Source organism: Centropristis striata, chromosome 15, assembly GCF_030273125.1.
Source record: "Centropristis striata isolate RG_2023a ecotype Rhode Island chromosome 15, C.striata_1.0, whole genome shotgun sequence".
NCBI lineage: Eukaryota > Metazoa > Chordata > Actinopteri > Perciformes > Serranidae > Centropristis > Centropristis striata.
The window spans coordinates 6,821,988-6,847,542 of record NC_081531.1 but is presented as its reverse complement, the minus strand read 5'-3'; the positions used below and the strand labels follow the sequence as shown (position 1 = coordinate 6,847,542).

The window sequence follows — 25,555 nt, the reverse complement described above, 5'->3', positions numbered from 1 at the left end:
TGATTCATTTTAAACCCATTTTGAAACAGTTTGGTTTGTTATAAACCTCAGAGTTGTGGTTATGTTTCTGCATACTCAAGAATAATTTTAACCATGGACTTTCATAAATAAACATTATTTATACAATTTTTTTGGTGTTTTTTTGTGGGGTTTTTTGTCTTTTCATGTCTTTTTAGGTCATTTACGTCCTTTGTTTCTTTTTTGGTGTTTTATTTTGGTCTTTTTGTGTCTTTTTTCGTCATTTTACACACACACACACACACACACACACACACACACAAATTATTGCTCTACCTATCTGCTTCATGTTTATTTATGAAAGTCCATGGTTAAAATTAATCTTGAGTATGCAGGATCATAACCACAACTCTGAGGTTCATAACAAACCAAACCGTTTCAAAATGGGTTTAAAATGAATCAAACTGTGGTTATTTAAATGATGTTGCAGTGTAAAAATACACAAAATTACTTCTTGCAATTGTCAATGTTGATCTGCTGTTTTTGCATTAAAAAAAAAAGAAATCACTTGGCTATTGGCTTCAAACCTTTTGTATTCCTATTTATACTGTTAAACATGCATTTGAGCATGAAATATGTTAAGTTACTGCACTGTAAACATATTTAAAATTGCAGTTTCATCATATCTGATTAAGTACACGGTCCTATATGTGGCCCTGTGGTAGTGTCGATGAAAAATTGTGGCCCCCTGCAGCATTTAAGTTGCCCATCCCTGGTGTAGATATACTTTCAGTAGCTTGAAATGAGACTCTTGAGCCGCCACAGTCTAGATAATTAATGGGAAACCCTTACGCCACTACGTCAAGAAGTAGGAATGTTGCCAATGTCATGATATGCATTTTTTTAACTCATAAAAAAAATAAACCGGTATATTGGTGAACGATACGATATGGCACACCCCTACACCATGGTTTACTGTAAAGGGGGAGAATGGAGCCCCAGAGCCTAAAGTGGGCATAAAGATGGCAGTGACAATGTTTTAAGTTCACTCTATCAGTCGCTTGAGCTTCATTATATCTGTCCCACTATTAATCACTCCTTTTTACCCATTTTTCTGCCTCTGGAAAGCTGTCTTCAAGAGTAATGCTCCCGATTAAACTGCAGTCTGGGGTGTGACTGACTCACTTTAATTAGTAAACATGTCAGCATCAGATAGAGATGAATAAGGAAGTCGGCCAGCTTTCATATTCTAACTTTACCATCCACACAGACATTTTACGCCAACTTACAGCTCACATATTTTTCCTCAAGTGCTGGTACTGAATTGGAATTTGCTTTCATTATTATGTATATCATTTATATTAATGTAGCAGATGTAAGGATTACCTGCTCTGTTATGGACAGTTAATTAGCTGGGAACTGAAGAGGAGAACAATCACATTCAATTCAACGTCTTCGCTTGAACGGATGAATCATCAGGTCATTAGGAGGCTGTCTGCCTTGTGCACTGTTGCAGAGTCTTGGCAGCTGATACTGTGCTGGGAAAGTAAAGTCAAACTGACTATACAGTGACAAATTCTAAACCATATACAGTGAAATTGTCAGAATAAATTTCACAAAGTGTTATTGGCCAGTATTTATGCTAAACACCTTTAATAATTTTGTATTACCAGAGGTCAGACACTGTGATGCATTGTTCTATATTTTCTATCCTAGATGTATGTATTCATGGTGAATGTTGGCTCTACATTAATTTCCTCTCTATATCCAAAATATAATTTTGAGAATAAAGTTGAAATACAATGTTGAGAATAAATTTGAAATGTTGAGAATAGAGTCAAAATACAGTGTTGAGAATAAAGTTCAAATACAATGTTGAGAAAATACGTATATAATACATAACATAATACGATATATGTCTAAAAAAAAATCAAATAAATTACATAAAAGCAGATTTCCCCCAGAACAATACTAATTTATCTGTTTGGGGATTTTAGTTCTGCTACACCGTAAAATATTTTAGATATTGCTCATTTTATGACATTTATGAAAATCAGGTTGTAGCTTGAAAACAATGTTCCTCTGATGACTTACTGACACGAATCTGTGAATATCTTTCCAACTTTAGCGAAAACTAAAAGTTGAATTTATTCTCGTCTTCTCAACTTTGTTCTCAACATCTCAACTTTATTCTCCACATCTCAACTTTATTCTCGACATCTCGACTTTATTCTCGACATCTCGACTTTATTCACGAGATTTCAACTTTATTCTCCACATCTCAACTTTATTCTTGACATCTCAACTTTATTCTCGAGATTTCAACTTTATTCTCGACATCTCAACTTTATTCTTGACATCTCAACTTTATTCTCGACATCTCAACTTTATTCTCGAGATTTCAACTTTATTCTCGACATCTCAACTTTATTCTCGACATCTCAACTTTATTCTTGACATCTCAACTTTATTCTCGACATCTCAACTTTATTCTTGACATCTCAACTTTATTCTCCACATCTCGACTTTATTCTCGACAACTCAACTTTATTCTCGACATCTCGACTTTATTCTCGACATCTCAACTTTATTCTCGACATTTATTCTCAACATCATGACTTTATTCTCGACATCTAGACTTTATTCTTGACATCTCAACTTTATTCTCGACATCTCGACTTTATTCTCGACATCTCAACTTTATTCTTGACATCTCAACTTTATTCTCGACATCTCAACTTTATTCTCGACATCTCGACTTTATTCTCGACAACTCAACTTTATTCTCGACATCTCGACTTTATTCTCGACATCTCAACTTTATTCTCGACATCTCGACTTTATTCTCGACATCTCAACTTTATTCTCGACATTTATTCTCAATATCATGACTTTATTCTCGACATCTCAACTTTATTCTCGACATCTAGACTTTATTCTTGACATCTCAACTTTATTCTCGACATCTCGACTTTATTCTCGACATCTCAACTTTATTCTCAACATCTAGACTTTATTATTAGCATCTCAACTTTATTCTTGACATCTAGACTTTATTATTAGCATCTCAACTTTATTCTTGACATCTCAACTTTATTCACAACATTTATTCTCAACATCTCAACTTTATTCTCAACATCTCAACTTTATTCTCGACACCTCAACTTTATTCTCGACATCTCAAATTTATTCTCGACATCTCAACTTTATTCTCGACATTTATTCTCAAGATCACGACTTTATTCTCGACATCTCAACTTTATTCTCGATATCTAGACTTTATTATCGGCATCTCAACTTTATTCTCAACATTTATTATCGGCATCTCAACTTTATTCTCGACATTTATTCTCAAGATCACGACTTTATTCTTGACATCTCAACTTTATTCACAACATTTATTCTCGACATCTCAACTTTATTCTCGACATCTCAACTTTATTCTTGACATCTCGACTTTATTCATAACATCTCAATTTTATTCTCGACATCTCAACTTTATTGTCAACATTTATTCTCAACATCTAAACTTTATTGTCGACATCTCGACTTTATTCTCGACATCTCAACTTTATTCATGACATCTCAACTTTATTTTCGACATCTCGACTTTATTCTCGACATCTCAACTTTATTGTCAACATTTATTCTCAACATCTAAACTTTATTCTCGACATCTCGACTTTATTCTCGACATCTCGACTTTATTCTCGACATCTCGACTTTATTCTCGACAACTCAACTTTATTTTCGACATCGCAACTTTATTCTCGACATCTCGACTTTATTCTCGACATCTCAACATTATTCATGACATCTCAACTTTATTCTCGACATCTCAACTTTATTTTCGTCATCTCAACTTTATTCTCGGCATCTCAACTTTATTTTCGTCATCTCAACTTTATTCTCGGCATCTCAACTTTATTTTCGACATCTCGACTTTATTCTCGACATCTCAACTTTATTCTCGACATCTCAACTTTACTCTCGACATCTCAACTTTATTCTCGACATCTCAACTTTATTCTCGGCATCTCAACTCATTCTCGACATTTCAACTTTATTTTCGTCATCTCAACTTTATTCTCGACATTTATTTTCGACATCGCAACTTCATTCTCGACACCTCAACTTTATTCTCGACATCTCAAATTTATTCTCGACATCTCAACTTTATTCTCGACATTTATTCTCAAGATCACGACTTTATTCTCGACATCTCAACTTTATTCTCGATATCTAGACTTTATTATCGGCATCTCAACTTTATTCTCAACATTTATTATCGGCATCTCAACTTTATTCTCGACATTTATTCTCAAGATCACGACTTTATTCTTGACATCTCAACTTTATTCACAACATTTATTCTCGACATCTCAACTTTATTCTCGGCATCTCAACTTTATTCTCGACATCTCGACTTTATTCTCTACATCTCAACTTTATTCATGACATCTCGACTTTATTCATGACATCTCAATTTTATTCTCGACATCTCAACTTTATTGTCAACATTTATTCTCAACATCTAAACTTTATTGTCGACATCTCGACTTTATTCTCGACATCTCGACTTTATTCTCGACATCTCAACTTTATTCATGACATCTCAACTTTATTCATGACATCTCAACTTTATTTTCGACATCTCGACTTTATTCTCGACATCTCAACTTTATTGTCAACATTTATTCTCAACATCTAAACTTTATTCTCGACATCTCGACTTTATTCTCGACATCTCGACTTTATTCTCGACATCTCGACTTTATTCTCGACATCTCAACTTTATTTTCGACATCGCAACTTTATTCTCGACATCTCGACTTTATTCTCGACATCTCAACATTATTCATGACATCTCAACTTTATTTTCGACATCTCAACTTTATTCTCGACATCTCAACTTTATTGTCAACATTTATTCTCAACATCTAAACTTTATTCTCGACATCTCGACTTTATTCTCGACATCTCGACTTTATTCTCGACATCTCGACTTTGTTCTCGACATCTCAACTTTATTTTCGACATCGCAACTTTATTCTCGACATCTCGACTTTATTTTCGTCATCTCAACTTTATTCTCGGCATCTCAACTTTATTTTCGACATCTCGACTTTATTCTCGACATCTCAACTTTATTCTCGACATCTCAACTTTACTCTCGACATCTCAACTTTATTCTCGACATCTCAACTTTATTCTCGACATCTCAACTCATTCTCGACATTTCAACTTTATTTTCGTCATCTCAACTTTATTCTCGACATTTATTTTCGACATCGCAACTTTATTCTCGACATCTAAACTTTATTCTCGTCATTTCAACTTTATTTTCGATATCTCAACTTTATTCTCGACATCTCAACTTTATTCTCGACATCTCAACTTTATTCCTGTTATTTCGACTTTTCTAATTTTTTCCTCCCACCTGGCCCCAATCCTCTTCCGTACATAACTGATGTGTTCTGGGTTGTTTTCTTTTTTGCATTAGAATAAGTTTAAACACAATGTACCATGGTGGTACTGCTGCTTGTCCAGTCAATCATTCCTCAGCAGCGTCATCCTTGTTGCTCAGGAGGTCTCGTGGTGCTGGATGAGCTGTCTGTGACCTAGTTTTGCTGTCTCCTCGTTAAATTGTTAATAGATCCTGAGTGCAGCATGGAGTCTCTCTGGGGAGCCCGAGCTGCCATAAGAACCAAAAATAGCCCCCCCTCACACGCTGTGAAGGTTATTTATTTATCTCATCAATTCCCTCCATGGCCACGCCATGTCTTCATGCAAGTGTAGTGACTTATAAGCACACAAGCAGCGATGGACCAATACAACTCATCCTGACTGTGGATACACATTTCAGCCTTTGCTCACACAGTCTGACAGCTGTATATAATTCATTAGAACGGATGCACTCCGCACCAACAGAGTCTAACTATCACTGTTTCTCTTCTAAATGAGTAAACATAAACATAAAGAAATGTAATGAAGTGAACTAATAAATGCACTAGTCATCATTTACATGTCCTTTATTTCATTTTATTATAAAACATCAGGAAATAAATCAGTAAATATTGCACAATATTCAAGCACTAAACAAATTGTATTTCTCTTTTGTACTTTAACACATTATGAACTCAAATAATATGAAACAAAGTTTTCATTGTTAAAGGGCGCCTACACTTTCTACTACACGTTTACTTGTGCGACAGCCTCACAATGTCATAAGATCATGTGAGAATCGCTAAGATCACTTCATCACACCAAAATCCATCTTGGCAGGTTTAAACCAGGCGGCAACCTCCGGGTCTGAACAGGGAGGCAAACCAGGAAGTGCCTTAAGCTGCATTCTACCTGGCTGCAGAAAGATTTCTGTGCATTCATTTCAATGCAAAATGAGAAAACTTCTCACTTGATTTATTACCTCAGAATTTTTTTTAGGACAACAGTATGGTCTCTAGTAAAAGATCTTCAAGACAGTGTGATGTTATTAGTTCATATAATGGCCCCGTTTAGGAGAAAATATATCATAAAGAATCGTATGATTTGGGGCGTGGCTACCTTTGATTGACAGGTCACTAACAAGACGAGCCGTCATCAGGAGAGAAGCAGAACAATGCGTATCCACGGCAACATGTCAAAAAAGTTATATTTAACTTTATATAGATATACAAAAAAGGACGTTTAGCAGTTTGGTCTCATAACTTTGACCCTTTCACTGTATTTTCACTTAATGACAGTTTATTTGAACGTTTGGTTCAGTAAAATGTCTTGTTCAGCGTTTGGTTGGACTAACAGACACTCCAAGGAGTCGCTGTTCAGTTTTCTGAGGTAAGTATCGTACATTTTGTTTTTGATTGTTGCTAGCCAAATTGAACATCCCAGTTAATGCTAACATGAATTAGCAGCAGCTTCTCTCAGTCAGGTTGAGGTGTAGAGAGGCTGTAGTCAGTGATCAGATCCCTCTCCTCCTCCACAGTCCAGATATGGTCTGCTTCCTGTATCAGAAACAAGATGGCGACGAGTGTAACGATGAACTCAATGCTTCCAACGGGCCACAAACCAACGGATGACATGGTCACATGGTCACTACGTCCATTATTTATATACAGTCTATGATCTAAACATGGTACACTGCTGCCATGAGGGAGAATTGTATGACCAAAAATTCATGGATTTAGATCCAGTCGTGAAGTGTGAAAAAAATAAGAATTTCTAGTGTTTATCACATTGTTAGTCAACCGTGGCAGACAGAACCATATGTAGCACATAAACTGTACAGAAGGACATCATCATTAGTAATGCAATTATCATCGTTGCCATCCATTTGTAAGGCTCCCTCTGTCTCCAGCATATGGGACTGGGAGCATGCAAACACTGCAGTCCTCCTCGGGGACTCTGACGGCACGAGCTGTACAGCAGCCCAGCTCTATCAGCGGCCAGCAACACTGTTAGCTTCACTTTAGCTCGCCACGTTACTGGCACTGACGGCATGTGAGACTAGTGACAACTGTTCCTCCGTCCAGCTTCCTAATGAGAAGTTGTGCTGTTTGGCAGGTCAGACTGTGGGTGTATGTTGCCTTGGATTCAAGTTGATGTTTGTGTATTTGTGCAGCAGTCTGGAGTATAATTAGTATAATAGTATAATGACTATTACAGTGATTGCAGATAGTAAACTGTAGCCTGGATAGCAAGATTTTTTATACTATAAATTATATTTTTATCCCTTTTTATTATTATATTTATATTAAAGTTAGATATTTTATATGATATAAGTATATTTTATCCCTTTTTTATTATTATATTTTATTTAAGTTGGATTTTTTTATATTACTAAATATATTTTTATCCCTCTTATTATTGTATTTATATTTAAATATAATTTTTTAAATATATTAATATTGTTGTATTTGTATTTAAATTATATATTTATATATTAAAATGTTATTTTATCCTTCTTTTTCTTCTTCTTCTTAATATTAATATATTATTATATTTGAGTATGATATTTTATATTATGAAAATTATATTTTCATCCTTCTTCTTCTTCTTCTTGAGTGCGATATTCTATATTGTACAAAATTGTATTTGTATCCCTCTTGTTATTGTGATTTTTATATTTAATTAACATATTTTAGATATTTTCTGTCTTTAAGCTGTCTTTCAAATTATGAAGATTCATTTTATTCATTTATTTATTTATTTATTTTTAAGCATTTTTGAAAGCCAAAATGGCAGCAAATGTGAGAATATCTGTGCCCATCAGTTACCAGAAAGCTTATGTCTAAGCAAATAAAGACAATGTATTATTTTTAATTGCAAATGAAGGTGGACGGTTTTGGGATTGTATGTTAACTTGTCTCTCGCCCACTACTGGTGTTCACCAGAGTAGTAACTCCCCTGTGTTTAGGAAACAGCTGTGTATTGTAACTCATCAGGATGAGGATTTTCTGCCAGTCTTCATATCCTAAATTTAATTCTGAGGGAACTCCAGGGCCACAGTTAATGTTCTGTTGTGGTCACACTGGGTGATCCAGGCTGATACAATGTTGGTATTTTTATATAACATGCTGCTTCGGGCAGCTTTAACACATGGATACTTCTGACATGTCATTACATCACACATCATTTAACTGTGTGATCTCTGTGTGAAGCTTCCTACTGGCTGTCCCAAAAGCCTAGATTAAAAATATTTAGGTCCCAACTGACTGCTCCCAAATGTAGATTAAAGGGTCCGTCAGTGCTCAGAGGGTTCACAGGGACCTGCCTGAGAGGCTTAGTGGCCAAATCTCATCTTTCAAATCACGATACAGAACACGTTTTTTTTTAGGGGCCGGCTTCTGTGTAATCACCTTACTTTTAAAGTTCTTCATACTTCTTAGCTCCAACTGCTGTCGATTTTATCTGCTTTTTAAAATCTTTTGTAAAGTATTTTACAAAGCACTTCTAATTGTGGTATTTCTATCAGTGCTATAAACTTTCTTCCCCTTCTTCTTCTTCTCCTTTTTCTTTTCTTCAGTCTTTCTAATTATATACCACAAAGGCTCCTGTGCCAGTGCTAATCATCATGATGGCAGACTTCTCAGCTTGGCGTCCCTCGCCAGCTTCCGTGTGATCCTCTAAATGAGACCCATATGTGATGAAGTCCAGGTCACAGCTGACAGGTGTGAGGGTTAATGAAAAGTGGACAGACAGAGAGAGAGAGAGAGAGAGAGAGAGGAGTTCAGCTGAAGCTCTCACGCATCAGTCTGAATCATCATCATCATCATAGACTCCATCATTTGCTCTGGATCTCTGCAGGCAGCAGGCTGGAGAAGATATTTTCTGCTACTGTTAGTTGGTGGCACATTCAGTTTATTGGCCCTCATTTATCAAACCAGCGAAGAAACGAGCTTTTGTGCAGTGTACATGTAACTGGATTGATATGGAAATATCACATAGTCAAGTCAAGTCAATTTTATTTATATAGCCCAAAATCACAGATTTGCCTCAAGGGGTTTTACAGACTGTACATGGTACGACTCCCTCTGTCCTTAGACCCTCACATCGGCCAGGGAAAAACTCCTTAAAAAACCCTTTAAACAGGGGAAAAAGAAGAAGAAACCTCAGGGAGAGACAGAGGAGGGATCCATCTCCCAGGACGGACAGACGTGCAATAGATGTTGTACAGGGCAGGTCAACAGAGTAGGAGGAAGAAACTTATGTTCAGTGTTAATAAGAATGTAGTTGCTTTCCATAGCATTCAAGACGAGTATTTGGAGGCCAATGGGCTCACAAAACCAGGAGTAACTTTTGTTTAATTTGACGCTATTATGCTTGTCGCTAGTGTTTCTGGGAAAGTGGAGACGATTCCAGACGTGTAAGTGACGTAATGACGTGGTTCTCCAGCCTGGGGAAAAGCAAACCGCTTCTGAGAAGAATCCCAGAGTGAATGTGTGTATTTACAGTGAGATATCTGTAAAAAAAAAAAATGTTTATGAAGAACATATAAAGAAAAACCTTCCTGCTGTGGAGGAAGCATAGACTGTATATAAATAATGGACTTATTGACCGTCACCGCACCTGTTGGTTTGTGGCCCGTTGGAAGCGTCGAGTTCATTGTTACACTCGTCGCCATCTTGTTTCTGATACGGCGAGCACACCATATCTGGTCCAACCAAATGCTGAACAAGACATTTTTAATGCACAAAACGAAAAAATAAAGTCATTAAGTGAAAATGTTATGAGACCAAACCAGTAAACGTCCTTTTTTATATCTATATAACGTTATATATAACTTTATTGACATGTTGCCATGGATACGCATTGTTCTGCTTCTCTCCTGATGACGGACCTGTTAGCGACCTGTCAATCAAAGGTAGCCACGCCCCAACTAGCGATTGAGACCATAGTGTTGTCCTGAAAAAAATTTGCATTGAAATTAATGGACAGAAATCTTTCTGCAGCCAAACTTAGCGCCCCCTGCTGGAATTTTTGGTAGAATGCAGCTTAAGGCACTTCCTGGTTTGCCTCCCTGCTCAGACACGGAGGTTGCCGCCTGGTACCTTTTGCTACTGACAGTTTGAAGTTCAGGCTTATAGGTTCAGTAAGAGGAAACATCTTTCAGCTATGATATGCAACATCTACAGTGTATTTGTTTTAAAGTCACACACACACACGCACACAAAAGCTGTACCTGTTTTCTCTTTTACCGTTCAAAATTCCTATTGAAGTTGTGAGTCCTTTGTTAAACTGCTGCTGGCAAACAGAGCGACAATGTTTCCTCAACTGCTACAAGTGAGCGAGTGATGGGAATCAAGCAGTGCCAAGCTTGAGGAGAGCCTGAGACGGGCCGTGACAAACATCTCATTTGAAATTCACTCACTGCTTTTTGAAAACCCTCGTATGAATTTTTATGCAAATGCTTCATTCTTCGCTGTTCCCTCCATGTTTATCAGGCACATTAAAGCAGAGCTTGTGCTGAAATAAGTGAGATAAAAAAATTCTCCACTGGAGAGGAACGATTGAGCATGAAAGGAAACAGTGTGGGGAAAATGTGCTAATATGTGGAGAGTTATCCCTTTGCACATTAGGACTGGTGTTGTTATGTAAGCTTTGACTGTATCCAGGCAGAAAGAGAGAGGGGGAGGAGGGGGGGAGATGATGATGATGATCTAAGTACTGTAGAGGGAAGAAAGGAAGAAGAAGAGCTGCAAAGGATTCACTTTCTCAGTGTTTCTATGAGAATATGCTCACATTATTGTTGCTTTTTAAAACCCAACTTCTGATGTTTGAGGTAACAGGGTGACTGATGGAGACAAAAATAACCCAACTCAGGATACTTTCATCACAACACGGACACAAATAGCACACACATCTCCTCATTGTGTGATCAGGGAGATTTTTTTCAAGAAGTCTACAAATATTTTATAGCTGAAATGTGACCTATTATGGATGGTTTTAGAACTTGGATTAGCTCCCTTTAGATGTGTTGGTGCAGTGGTGGACTCAGACTGTCTGAGGAGCAGGGCAGGAAAAGATAAAGAGGGCACCAACTGCATGCGGTTGGGCACCCTGCACATATATTTTTCTAGCATTTAGGGCAGCCTCGGCATCATTTTCGCAATTTAAAGAGCACTTTATCACATCTTTCCACCTATAGATGACACATAGAAGGCACTTAGGGTTAAATTACTTATTAAGCAAAAAATGACTCAAATTGACCACAAAATGACAAAAAATGACCACAAAAAGACACAAATTGACCAAAAAAGACACAAAATGACCAAAAAAGACACAAAATTACCAGAAAAGACACAAAATTACCAAAAAAAGACACAAAATGACCCAAAAAGAAACAAAATTACCAAAAAAAGACACGAATTGATCACAGAATGATCAAAAGACACGAAATGACCAGAAAAGACAAAATGACCAAAAAAAGACACAAAATGACCAAAAAAGGCACAAAATGACTAAAAAAAACACACAAAATTACCAAAAAAAGACACAAAATTACCAAAAAAGACACAAAATTACCAGAAAAGACACAAAATTACCAAAAAAAGACACAAAATGACCCAAAAAGAAACAAAATTACCAAAAAAAGACTAAAACCCATTAACACATAAACACTTTAACACAGTGGAGACAGAGCTGACTTTCAAAATGATTTGGCGACCCCCAGAAATCATCTTGCGACCCCAATTGGGGTCGGGACCCCCAGGTTGAGAATAGCTGGCCTAGATGACACTTAGTCATGTTTTTCTGCCATAGGAGGCACTTTTTCAAATGTGGGGTTACGAGTGTGTTGGTGGGTCTACCGCCATCATCTATCCGCTTATTGTATGATCCATCCATCCATCCATCCATTTTCCTCCACTTATCCAGGGCCGGGTCGCGGGGGCAGCAGGATAAGCAGGGCATTCCAGCCCTGAAGATAGCTATTTGCAACTAAAAGCTAAAGCAGGAAATATAAGATAAAAAAAACATGGAAAAGGACAAGACTAAAAATAGACGTGAAAAGGAAAATGGAGTGAAAGAACAGCGACATGCATCACAAAGTTGTGAGCTGCAGCTGGTTATTGATTTCAGCTTTTAGAGCATTTGTCTTCATTTCTCAATATTGTACTGCGTCTTTCAACTGCACCCAGACAATCACTCACACATTATTGCTGCCCTGCTCCCGGACGTCTGGATGCTTGCTGGTGTCCTGGTGGGTGGAGGTGTGATGTATGGCACCATCACTGTGTGGCACCGCTCCTGCAGATGAGAGTCAGCGTGGTGCTGCCTGGGAATCCCAGCGGCATTGACTCACTTTGAGTCTTGCAAGTAAACAGAAAAACAGATGGCCGCGCTTCCAAACAAGTTTCTCTTCCACTGGCTCTCGTGATGGCACGCGGGGACATGGGAGGAAAATGTCCGATTTCTTTTGCCAGTTTTATTCCGCTTTGTTTTCACTTGAATCACATTCGTCAGGACTGCCTTGGCATTTGAAGTTCATTGAAAGCACAGGATTAATAATTCAGGTTGAGGTTTCTTGGCGAGACAGAGACATCGTGGTCTTTGCTGGGCAGATGAATTAATGAAATACAATGTGCTCTAAATCAGTGGTTCGCAACAGGGGGGGCCCGACCCCCCCAGGGGGGCACCAAAGATCCACGGGGGGGGTCGCCAAGCCCTCTTGATTTTAAGGGGTGTAATAAATCTAATGTGTTAAATATGGATGAGTCAGCGTTTAATTCATTAGTGTGACAAAAATAAATAAATAAGGGCTACATTAGACGTTTGACATTTGACACGTTTACTGCAAATAAGTAAACTGAAGAAAGTTTTTAGTATCTCCTTCTTGACACAGGATGTGCTTCATTTAAAAAAAAAAAAAATAAGTGAACATGTTTTTCTCTGTTTTCTTTGCAGAGACAAGCATCGGGAGCAACAACTGGAAACAGCAAACCATCTGCTGGCCAAGGTATCTGTCTATCTGTCTGTCTGTCTGTCTGTCTGTCTGTCTGTCTGTCTGTCTGTCTGTCTGTCTGTCTGTCTGTCTGTCTGTCTTCTCAACAACAGTTCATCCAATCAACTCCAATCCAAGGTTATTATAGTTAACGAAAAAACCAACAAAATAACAAAAACTAGAATTGATAAAACATTTTCGTTAACTGATTTTAAGATAAAAATGAGAGTTTGAAAAAAATAAATAAACGATAACTAACTGAAACTGTATTGTGTGGTTACAAAACTAACTGAAATTAGAGTGAAAATGTCCTTCGTTTATTTTTAAGATACTCTAAACCAGAACTTGTATTTTTCTAACATGATGCAAGGGACTTTCTGTCATTTCCGGCCATATTATGCTCTAATATATATCAACAGAGTATAATTGACCCATTTTAAGCATTTTTAGGCATTTCAAAATTTGACTGAAATAAGCCCATTTTCAGAGTACGGGGCACTTAAAAAATGTTGTGACTCTTTCATAAAAAATTTCGACATGCTATAATATGACTTTTTTTTTTTTCAAATTTTGGACGCCTCAAAATATTGTGTTCTTTTGTTACTTCTGGAAAAGCCACCCCACTACGTATATGTATCAACCAACTTATAGTATAGTTAGAGTATCAGGCCATTTAAAAATCTTTTTCACAAAAAATTTCGACATCTCATAGCATGCCTCTACAGCAGAAACATGGATTATAGATCAACATGGCTCGTCCCAGCTCCCCTTATAAAGAGCAGAGGTACTGCAAGATGTTCAGCAAATCCTGTATCCTGTGAACAATAAATTCGGTTGGTTCAAATATAGTATATGTATCCTATATTTCCTAACATGTCTTAACATCTCACAAATGAACTGTATTTCACTGTAAGATTAGAGAGAATTTGACAGAGAAGTTGATGGAATATCTGTGTGGTGCTTTTAAATAAGAATCAACAAACCACGGGGGTGACAGGAAGGTTTCTTTTACCGTGGCAGCGATTCACAGGACAGAGACCTACTTTGCAAACTGGGCCATGGTATTGTTGGCATGATAATGTAATTCAAATCCCTTGAGTTATGAACGGTAAAACTGGGCTTGGCAGGATCCTTTGAAATTCATAAATGGTGTTAAGTGCAGAATTGTCATGCTGGCAAAACTGGAGTATGCAAGAACAAAAGCCTGTTTCTAATCAATCTCAGACCTGCGAGTCGTGTTTTTTCATCACCTCAGCTGAGGTGGGACATTAACAGATGCTTTGAAAGCTCATATGTTTTTATGAATATACGTTTACACTGTAAAAACTGAAATTTAAGTAAGATTAAATATCTTAGATCAAGGGGATATCTGCTTATTTTTGTCTGATAAGATATTTCTTCTTAGTCAGAATCTTTTATGTTTGACTGTTTCACTTGTTTCAAGTGTTTTGGTCCTTAATTATCTAAATAATATATTACAGCTTGTGACTGAGATTTTATGACCTAAACTGAGTAAATACATGCTGGAAACTAGAATATCAAAAGATACAAAGCTGTTTCATCAACACTTACAAGTATAAAACTGCTATTTCAAAGCAATCATTTCTGATTTCAAGCATATTAAGAACTAAGAAATCATAACTTTGACATAATTTGACCTCTTCACATACTTAAAACAAGCATCCAGATGGAATCAATTGTTTTATTATCAATGAAACAATAGAAGTGTGTATTGTTGTGTACTGTGTATGTATTTAACTAGTACATTGGCACACAGCTGTAAACTGACACTTGATAAACATTTAACATGAAACATTTAACAAGAACAATACAAAAAATGCACTTGTTATGAGTTAGAATACACTAATTCTAAGGAATTTTTGGGTTCGTTAGGATTAGATATTTTTACTTGTTTTGGAAAGTCTTGACAAGCCACATTCTCTTGTTCCATTGGCAGATAATTTTGCTACTTTTATGCAAAATACACCTAATTTTTGCACTTTTTTTCTTCTTTTTGAGAGGTGGCTTTTTTCAGGGTAGCAGGTTGTGTCAGGTTCCTGGGTTTCATTAGAACAGAATAGAATAGAATGGAATAGCCTTTATTGTCATTGTATATAATGGGTCAATGACGTGACGCCCAAATTTTTTGTCCGACTGTATTTTTTACAGTTAAAAAAAGGTTTAAACTCGTAAAAAGAAACCACAGGTATGCAGTAAATCTCCCACATATAAACCTACTTTAACCTTTCAAAAACAGTTAGTTGTTGGCAATTTTTGTGCTCTTTAAAGTGTCAAAATATCATGTGGTGCGACTGTCCGGCCTTCATTTTTGTTTCGAAAACGTCTATAAAATTACCCTAAATCTGTTCAAATATATTTTCTTTCCCATTTGGCATGATTTTCAAAGTGTTTTTTCGTCCTGTACAAATTTTCAAGGCATTTGTAGATATAGTTCCATTATAACATACAAGCAAACTTTGTCCGAGGATGTCCATTTTATGAAATATCATGTGGTGCGACCATCAAGAAATTACCACTTTGGGACATAAACTTTGAAATCCAGACCAAGACAGGAAGTTGCATCATCCAACAGTTTGCCAAGAACCCTTGGAGACAGCAAGCAGGTTTGTTAATCTTTCTCAAATTTGATAAAACATATCGCTTTTAACGGTTGGTATGTAGTTGCCATATCTGGATGTCATGTGGTATGACCTCCAAAAAATTATGAATATTAAACTATTTCTACAAATATATATTTTGATTAGAAAATGTAAACTTGCCTTTTGTGTAAAGCTAGATTGTTTTGTTAAGGATGCTAATTATTTGCCTGTAAATGTTGACTGAACATGAAAATATCATTTGGTGCGACCAGGTATCATGTGGTGCGACCATTGTAGAGTGTTTTTGATAATAGATATATGTCCTAGATAGGCAGTTATTGTGCTTTTATATTTAATTTAAGACCAACATACAAAAAATACTTTATGTTAACATTTTTTGGAATAGTTTTTTGTACAATTTGAGTATTGTTTTCTCAGTATTTCAGAAATGAAATTTAACATTTAGTTTTTTGTACAATATCATGAGAAAAATGTAAAAAAAGATGGAACATGCAATTTCACTGTGGTAATTATGTATTCATTAGTCATTTGTCATTTATTTACTGTTTTAATCTATTACCAGATGCCACTGTCAAGCAAAACAAAAACTGACCCAGTGGCAAGAGAGGAATACCTTGCTAGAAGAAAAGAAAGCTATCAGAGAAGAAAACAACAGGGAAAGATTCTACATGTAAAGTCAGATGATCTGCCACAGAGAGAGAAAACTAAACAAAGAGAGAAATGGAGGGCTGCATCTTGTGCTTACAGAGAAAGGAATGAATGTCTGGGCTAAAAACTGCCTGCAGTTAACAATATATCCCCCACTTTGACATATGCATTAAAATACCCAGAAGTCATGTTATGATTTTCAAGTGTGATGAAATCATTATGCATCATCACAAACTGTTTTAATAGAAGCACACATTTGTGGCTTTGTGAATGATTACATGATTTACTATAATACAAGGTTCTGATGAAAATAGTATGATAAACATAATTGATTAATTCTTTTGTCAAGTTACTGCAGTTACTGTATGTTTGATGGATTTATAAAAAAAATTAAAATGGTTATGAAGTCTTTGTTTAAAACAAATCCAATTTTTGTGCACTTGTGTTTGAGATTGTTTTACTTTTAAAAATGTTATTAAAAAAACATTTCAGGACACCAAGGCAATGTGGTGCACATTCAGATCTTTATTGTAAAATATGAAATGTTTGTTCAAAACAAAGTGCGTTTATGTTTGAGATTTTTCATGTTTCTGAAAATGTAATTAAATTGTTTTATTTGTATTGTTATTATTGTAATGTCCTTATTATCACATGAAATGCTATGTTTTGTATTAAAAGTATTGTTTATTGACCTGTTTATTGACCTATATTTATTATATAATATCTTCATGTCATTTGGTGCGACCACTCATCATGTGGTGCGACCAATAAAAGCAGTAACTGTATTGAATTCAAAATATAATATCTAGTTTCTGTAGCTGGAATATTAATCACTGATACAGTATACTTAGGTGACTGGTATATTTTATTTTTTTAAATCAGTATAATGAAATTTAGAAGAACTATAGTTGTGTCAGCACAATGAAGAACGGGACTGTAACATTATGGAACAAAAATATGAAATCATTATTGACAAAATATCAAAAGAAGTTTAAATACTTTGTTTCTAAACACTTTAAATAACTGAGAACTTGTAAAAAAAAGTTAAGCACATTATGGAAAATAACTAATTTTAAGATAAATCACGGTCGCACCACATGACGTTTTTTAAGGCCATGGCCGATTCATATAGGTAAAAAAAACACTAAAAACGCTTCATTTCATTTTTTTATTTTAATTTCTGTGTGCACAACATTCAGAATGTTTGAACAATTGCAATAGATATGCTATTTTTTTGTGTTTAAAATTTGGCCTGTTGAAAATCCTTATACGTCATTGACCCACATACAACAAAATTAGAGTGCAACTCCTATTGGTGCATAAAACAATTATAAACAACAATACAAAAACAACTTAAGGACAATAAAGGTATAAAAGGTATAAACATATCACAAACAAGTATAAATAATTGAAATGGCATGAAAATATTGGAATATACACGACAGGCCAAAAGTTTGGAAGCAAGATCAAATTTGTACAAAAAAAGATCATAGTTTCATTGCTATATTTTGCAACAAAATAAAGGTGATTATTATATAAAGAGTTATTTATTAGAACACATTTTTTTACTGTAATTATCAGGTCTTTGGGTTTTCATTGCTTAGACTTTGTGTATCCTTCTTTCCTTAATGTATAAATCTGAACTCTTGTTTCTTTACTCAGCTGCTTCAATTTTAGCCATTTCTGTGGTAGTTTGTCAGAGATATGAACACAGTTGAGATTTATTGGGATTTTTGTATCCAAACTCTCAAAGGCCAAAGAGCTAAAGTGAATAATGCAAACTGTGATTTGTTTTTTTACTTCTGCACTGAAGTTGTGACTCTTCAAAATCTTCTCAACCCTAAAACTAAGCCCTTCTTTTCTTTTATTAACATTTATTCAGCAATGGTCTGGTAGCATTAATGTATACCTAAAGGTAAATTGAGAAAAATGGTTCAAGTCAATAAAAGTAAAGAATGATCATGCAGTAAAAACATCCAAAAATCCAAAGAATCCAAACTGGTTTTTAAGAAAGCCATTGTGAACAGAAAATTTAAGTTGCTTCCAAACTTTTGGCCTGTAGTGTAGAATAAATAACTAAGTACATAGAAAAGGAGGAGCATGAGGAGGAGTGGTAGCATACAGAGGTAATGTTATTAGATGATATTATATTAAATATCATTGCACTTGGTTGACAGTAAGTGAACAATATTGCACTGGAGTGGTAATTGCACATAAAGCGTAACAGAACAAAACGTAGCAGATACAGAAAACAGATGGAGGTTATGTATGGATCTACTTGTTTTGAGTATTTATAGTGGTGATAGTTTGAGGAAAGAAGCATCCCTCAGTCTGTTTGTCCGTGTTTTATGTGACTTTTATGCACTGACGATGTCCTCCAGATACACCGCTATGAAATGTCAGCTAATGTTGTGACCACAATTTTGAGTTAGCATTGATACGCTAATGGCTACTCTTGTAGCTGTAACAAGCAGCGCCACTAGCATCAGTTAGCCGCTAGCGTCAGTTAGCCACTAGCGTCAGTTAGCTGCTAGCTTTCGCTAAGGACCGAATTTCCCAACAAAGAAATAAGAGTTAGCAGAACTATTGTCCCTTGTTGTGAACCCCAACTTAAAGATATAAGTAACAACAACTCACCAACTTGTTTTTGAGCAGACAACTGGCTTCCTTTGTTGTGCTAACTTACATTATTGCCCTAAATGTCAATAATTTATATTTCCAAGTTTTACCAAATTAAATCACTGTTTTAGGCCAAAAAATACAAGTCGGCTTTTTTGCAGTGTGGTTTGGCTGTTATGTATAATGCCTCTGTGATATAAAGGAGATACTGTACATCTTTTAAGTGCTTTTTGTGGTCTGCACATTTACAAAATTAGGATTCATGGCAGCATATAATACGATACACTGAGGAATCAGTGAATGTAATCTCCTCCGCTCCTTGAAGTCAACCTTCTCCTAACACAAAGGATGCAGCAGGTTAATAGCAGCACATTTACTGTTAACTGGCTCCACAGTCTCATTCTCCTGGTATACCCGGAGACCATGTGTCACCTCCTCTCTCTCTGGGGCTGCTGATAACACTGTTAACACCCCGAGCTGAAATGGATTTCTGTCCCAACTTCTGGGATGATGAAGTGTACCGCAGCTCAGGCTCAGTCTGCAGGGAGGCATCCCAGCAGTGATCAGGAGGGATTTTAGCCAGCTTAATTGAATTTGATAGAGGTGTGAATTACATTAACTTGACATTTGCCCATTTTTTTGCATTTTTTCCCCTCTTTTCATTGTGTTTGGTTAATTAAAGTTACTGGCTCTTTAATTCACTCCAAATACAATAAATGTACATTTTAGGAAAGCTACTTTTAGAATATTATATTTCTTATAGTTATATTTATTTGTACAATTCTCAAACATATTTTCTCCCATATTACATTTGTTTTTGTGTACCACAATTACACAAACACACAACTTTACACAGGAGACGGCAGGTTGTTTCTTGTGTGAAGCCATAGAACATAATAATAACAATAGTGGATTTAGTCACTGTGAAATCACCCGTTGGTTAGTGGACTCTTGCTTTGAAGCCCTGTAGCACCCTATAATGTAATAATTTCCTGATAATGTAATAACGCCTGTAAATTATATAAAATTTGCCCTTAACTCGATCAAAAATGTAATAAAATCCAATAATGCAATAATTTTACCAAAAGGGTAAAAAAAGGAAATAAACTGGTGAGATAGACAGCATTACATAAAAGTAAGTCTATAAAAGTGGGTTTTAAGAAGTGATTTAAAAGAAGTTACCGACTCAGGGAGCATATAAATTGAAAATAAAATCGGACCTAAAATCGAACCTTGCGGAACACCACAGGTAATGCGAGTTTTAGAGGACGTAAAATTACCTATGGAGACCAAAAAGGTTCTGTCTAAAAGATACGAATAAAATCAACCAAGTACATGTAGATGGCCTTGGTGTTCACTATCATTGAAATTGATAAAGGGGTATTATTCTTAAACACAAATAATTTAACTGCTTTCAGAACTAAATATATCACTCCTAACTGCCTGCTGCTATGCCATTCTCAGCATCTCAGCTGATCTGTTTCATTCTGAAGAGTCAGCTTTTTCAAAACCAACATGGCTCGGTTCAAAATTTTGTTTCAAAAACAAAACTTCTCATCTCTTCTGGGAAAGCCCAGGATGTCATCTTTGCAGTAAGGATTGATAGATTAGTTCAAAACAGTAAAAGGAGATTCATGTGCACAAAATGTCCACGATAGATGACACAAGTCAATTGGCTGGGTCTACAAATTATCAAATCACAGTTTGAGGGAATGAACGTGTCTCTTTCCATTGTCCATTCATATATCGGAGTGTAACCTGTGGTTCAGTTGCCTGACTTCTCTGGTCACCTCTTTTATTTTAGTTGCTCAGTATTCTCCAGACTGGGCCGTCATCAATCATTGTCCATACACTCTTAGGTTGCTTTAAATCTCTCAGGAAGCAATTTGAACATGACCTTTCACAAACCTCTTATGGAAATAATCCCATCAGTCACTGTGGCAATTCGATTCATTCATGCAGCAGCACAGCGTATTACTGAAACCGGTTTATAAAGTCTTACACCCTCTGTGGTGTAAAGGCCATCGACCCTGTGGTGCAGGTGTAATCCCGGAGAAGGAATGTGTGTGTGTGTGTGTGTGTGTGTGTGTGAGAGAGAGGTTTGTGTGGCTTCTGCAATCATTAAATATAAATGTGTTTTCATTGCCACATGTGTTATCCAAGGGCTTCAAGGTCAACAAAAGGTACCATCCAAACGTAAGTAGGCCATTTGGAAACATCTCCGTTTATGCTACAGTGAGCACGTTTCACAGCAGGTCAGCACAATGATGCACGGAGCACTGTCCTGCATGACAACTGTGTGATTCGCATACGCTTCTGACTGTGTCACAACCCATAACACTGAACCTTTTCACTGGTTTTAATCTGCTCTCTGTGCGTTTGAGCAGTCACTGACTTGGCTTCAGTCTGTTTGAGCTCTTCAGCACAGAGAATGTGCACTGCAAAAAAAGAAAAGTTGGGTGAACTCAAAATTTCAAGGCAACAAACTTCGATAAAATTTTAAGTTGACAGTTGGACAATTAAACTAAATATTTTAACTTTTGTTTTTGAGTTTGCTCAACTCTGAATTTCTCTGGCACGATTGTAATGCCGCTATGAAATGTCAGCTAATGTTGTGACCACAATTTTGAGTTAGCATTGATACGCTAATGGCTGCTCTTGTAGCTGTAACCAGCAGCGCCGCTAGCATCAGTTAGCCACTAGCATCAGTTAGCCGCTAGCATCAGTTAGCCGCTAGCTTTCGCTAATGACCAAATTTCTCAACAAAGAAATAAGAGTTAGCAGAACTATTGTCCCTTGTTTTGAACCCCAACTTAAAGATATAAGTAACAACAACTCACAAACTTGTTTTTGAGCAAACAACTGGCTTCCTTTGTTGTGCTAACTTACATTATTGCCCTAAATGTCAGTAATTTATATTTCCAAGTTTTACCAAATTAAATCACTGTTTTAGGCCAAAAAATACTAGTGGGCTTTTTTGCAGTGTGGTTTGGCTGTTTTATGATAATGCCTCTGTGATATTACAGCTTTTCTTCTCATTTCAAAGAGGCACGTGTCGTTCTCTTCACACAGGATGATTAAAGGAGATTGTATACAGGATGGTTATTTAAAAAGAAGTTTAATTAGTCTGCAGCTATTTATAGATGGATGATTAGAGGAGCTTGTCTTGTGTCATAAAAACACACTGTCAGACAGTGGGAGCAGCCCTGTTTGTTGATATATGTGTCAAGGGGCGTAGCTCAGAAGGGAAGGACTCAAATGCAACGACAGAAACCAGGTCAGTACACAGGCAGGCAGTCACACCAGCAGAGGTATCCAAAACAAAAGGCAAAGAGGCAGAATCCAAAGGTGAGCAAGGTTTCGATAAACAACAAGGCTTCGACGAGGCCTGACACGATAATTAATATATCGACTTATTGTTCATGTATAAAAATGGACTCGATAGTTTTTGTGGACTCTATATTTGTTGTTTACATAAGCCAACAACATTTTAGCGAGTTGCTAAACTGCTGCAAAACTCCAGAAAGTTTGGTGTAATAAATGGAATTGGTGCCAAAGCCAGAGTGGGAACATTTCGGATTTCACTGTTCAGCTCAGCAGCAGCACAACAACTGCAGCCTCCGTCGCTAAGCAGCTAATTGTCAACAAACCGGCATGCTAACTGTACACCTAGGGCCTCATGTTTTAAAGTGTGTAGCTTTCATACTGATATGAGATGAAAAAAACAAGGGTGGTTTAATACTTTTTTCCATTACTGTATTTTTGGTCATTTTGTGTATCTTTTTGGTAATTTTTACATCTATTTTTGGTCATTTTGTGTCTTTTTTTGATGATTTTTACATCTATTTTTGGTCATTTTGTGTCTTTTTTGATCATTTTTACATCTATTTTTGGTCAATTTGTTTCTATTTTGATAATTTTGTGTCATTTTTTGGTTGTTTTTTAATCTATTTTTTTGTTATTTTGTGTCTTTTCTACATCTACAGTCATGGAAACATTGTTGATGATAATCAAAATCATTATGAATAAAACCATGTTAAATGACTAGATATCAGCTCTTAAATGAAACTCTTATGAGCTATTTTTGTTATCATTATATTTGTCCAAACAAATGTACCTTTAGTTGTACCAGGCATTAAAATGAACAAGAAATTGAAGAAAACGAGGGTGGTTTAACACTTTTTTCCATTACTGTATTTTTTGATCATTTTGTGTGTGTTTTTTAATCATTTTTGCATCTATTTTTGGTCAATTTGTTTCTATTTCGATAATTTTGTGTCATTTTTTTTGGTTGTTTTTGAACCTATTTCGTTGTCATTTTGTGTCTTTTTTTACATCTACAGTCATGGAAACATTGTTGATAATAACCAAAATCATTATGAATAAAACCATTTGAATGGCTAGATATCAGCTTTTAAATTAAACTCTTATGAGCTGTTTTTGTGGTTATCATTATATTTGTCCGAACAAATGTAACTTAACTGAAGATATGAGATGAAGAAAACAAGGGTGGTTTAATACTTTTTTCCATTACTGTATTTCTGGTCATTTTGTGTCTTTTTTGATCATTTTTACATCTATTTTTGGTCATTTTGTGTCTTTTTTGATTATTTTTACATCTATTTTTGGTCATTTTGTTTCTATTTCGATATTCCATTTTAAATGACTAGATATCAGCTCTTAAATGAAACCCTTATGAGCTGTTTGAAACAGTTTGAGTATGATCAAAAGGCTTTATGACCATGATTCATAAAGCCACTGACAGACATGGATCCTAGCGTCCTCTCACCACCTCTCTCTCTCTTCTCCACAGAGGAGAAGAACAAGAACAACCTCCCCCAGGACTTCGACATCGACATGGAGGACCCGGAGACGGAGAAGGCCGCCGTGGCCATCCAGTCGCAGTTCAGGAAATTCCAGAGCAAAAAGAAACAGGATGTGAAGTCATAGAGCGGGCGCTTCCAGCTGCGCCGCCACTTGATTTGTGGGTCTTTGCATGTCAATCAAACTGCACCGTCATGAACTGAAAAGAAAAAAGGGAGGGGGTGGGGGTGAGATTCCTGAAGGTGGAGGTCGGGTGGTCTGGGGATAAATAGTATATTTGTGAAAGTCTGTGTGTAATTACTAACTTAATATGACTATTATATACAAAAATGATAATGTGTGTATTTAAATCTTTCCTATAATTTTGCTATTTCTGTTTTTTACTTCAAAGACACTTTACAGTGTAGCTGCAGTAGAGCTTAAAGTTTTTCTTATGTCACAATCAGTGTAATATACCCATGTTAACAACAAACTAAAACAAGTCTTCTCATAAATTGTCAAACACTGATTACCTTTATTTCAGGAGGAATATAAAGCCACATGCTTTGCTGTGATTGACACTTTCATTGGGTCACGATTTCATCGACAGTCTTAGCGAGGCGTCATAATCAAAAGATTTTCAGCTCTATTGGAGGTCTCTTCATGGCATTTCCCTCTGGCTGGGTAAAATGATCCCGAAACAGTTGCCAGTGCTTTTACGCCGTATGACTGATGCTTTTAAAATCCAATCAATGTGTAATTTGTCGGGGATGTCGGAGGTCTTTCAGTCTGATGACATGAACCTGTGTGTAGATGTCGTGCTTGTGATTTCCAGTCGTGTTTCTTTCCTTCTTCTTGTTCCAACGTGATTCAGACAATGTCATTGTTCAGTTGGCTCACACATTTATGCTGTACAAGCACACACACACACACACACACACACACACACACACACACACTTATGCATGCAAGCTTGCACAGACACACACACACAGACACACTCACACACATACAGAGAAATAAATAAAGACATTTGAAAGGAGTGCAAGTTGATTTACTTTCTACCGAATGATCCAGTGGATGACTGCCAATATTAAAATTGATTTATGATCTACTAGTGCAGTGCCCGTAGGAAGTATGTATTCATATAGTGGGAGATTAAGTAGATTTTTCTATTATGGCCAAATGAGGTTGTGTGTGAAAGTGGGATGAACAATGAGGTGTAATACTCTCTGTAAATTGAGATATTTGAGACACAGAAATAGTTATTTTAACACAGAAACGCTATCTTTCCGTCCGTATTATGTTTAGCTGTCAGTTAATAAAGTTTTGTTTTTACTGTTTTCAATGGATCAAACTGATGCAGAAGAAAGGGCTTAAATCTCCGCTTAGCATGCTAATAGCTAATAACAGAATTTGCACATTACATGCAGACCACTACAACGTCTGCAACTCCATAAAACACTTA

At 36.2% G+C, this 25,555-nt stretch overlaps 1 protein-coding gene across 1 annotated transcript in view; it reads left to right on the top strand.

Moving 5' to 3' along the window:
• The window catches only part of pcp4a (Purkinje cell protein 4a), a 38,902-nt gene extending 13,812 nt beyond the window's left edge, over nt 1–25,090 (top strand). The window contains exons 2-3 of the mRNA XM_059352351.1: nt 13,360–13,411; nt 24,098–25,090. Coding sequence (XP_059208334.1) covers nt 13,360–13,411; nt 24,098–24,234 — 189 coding nt within the window. The 3' untranslated portion in view covers nt 24,235–25,090. The remainder of the gene's footprint in view (nt 1–13,359; nt 13,412–24,097) is intronic.
• The last annotated feature ends 465 nt before the right edge of the window (nt 25,091–25,555 follow it).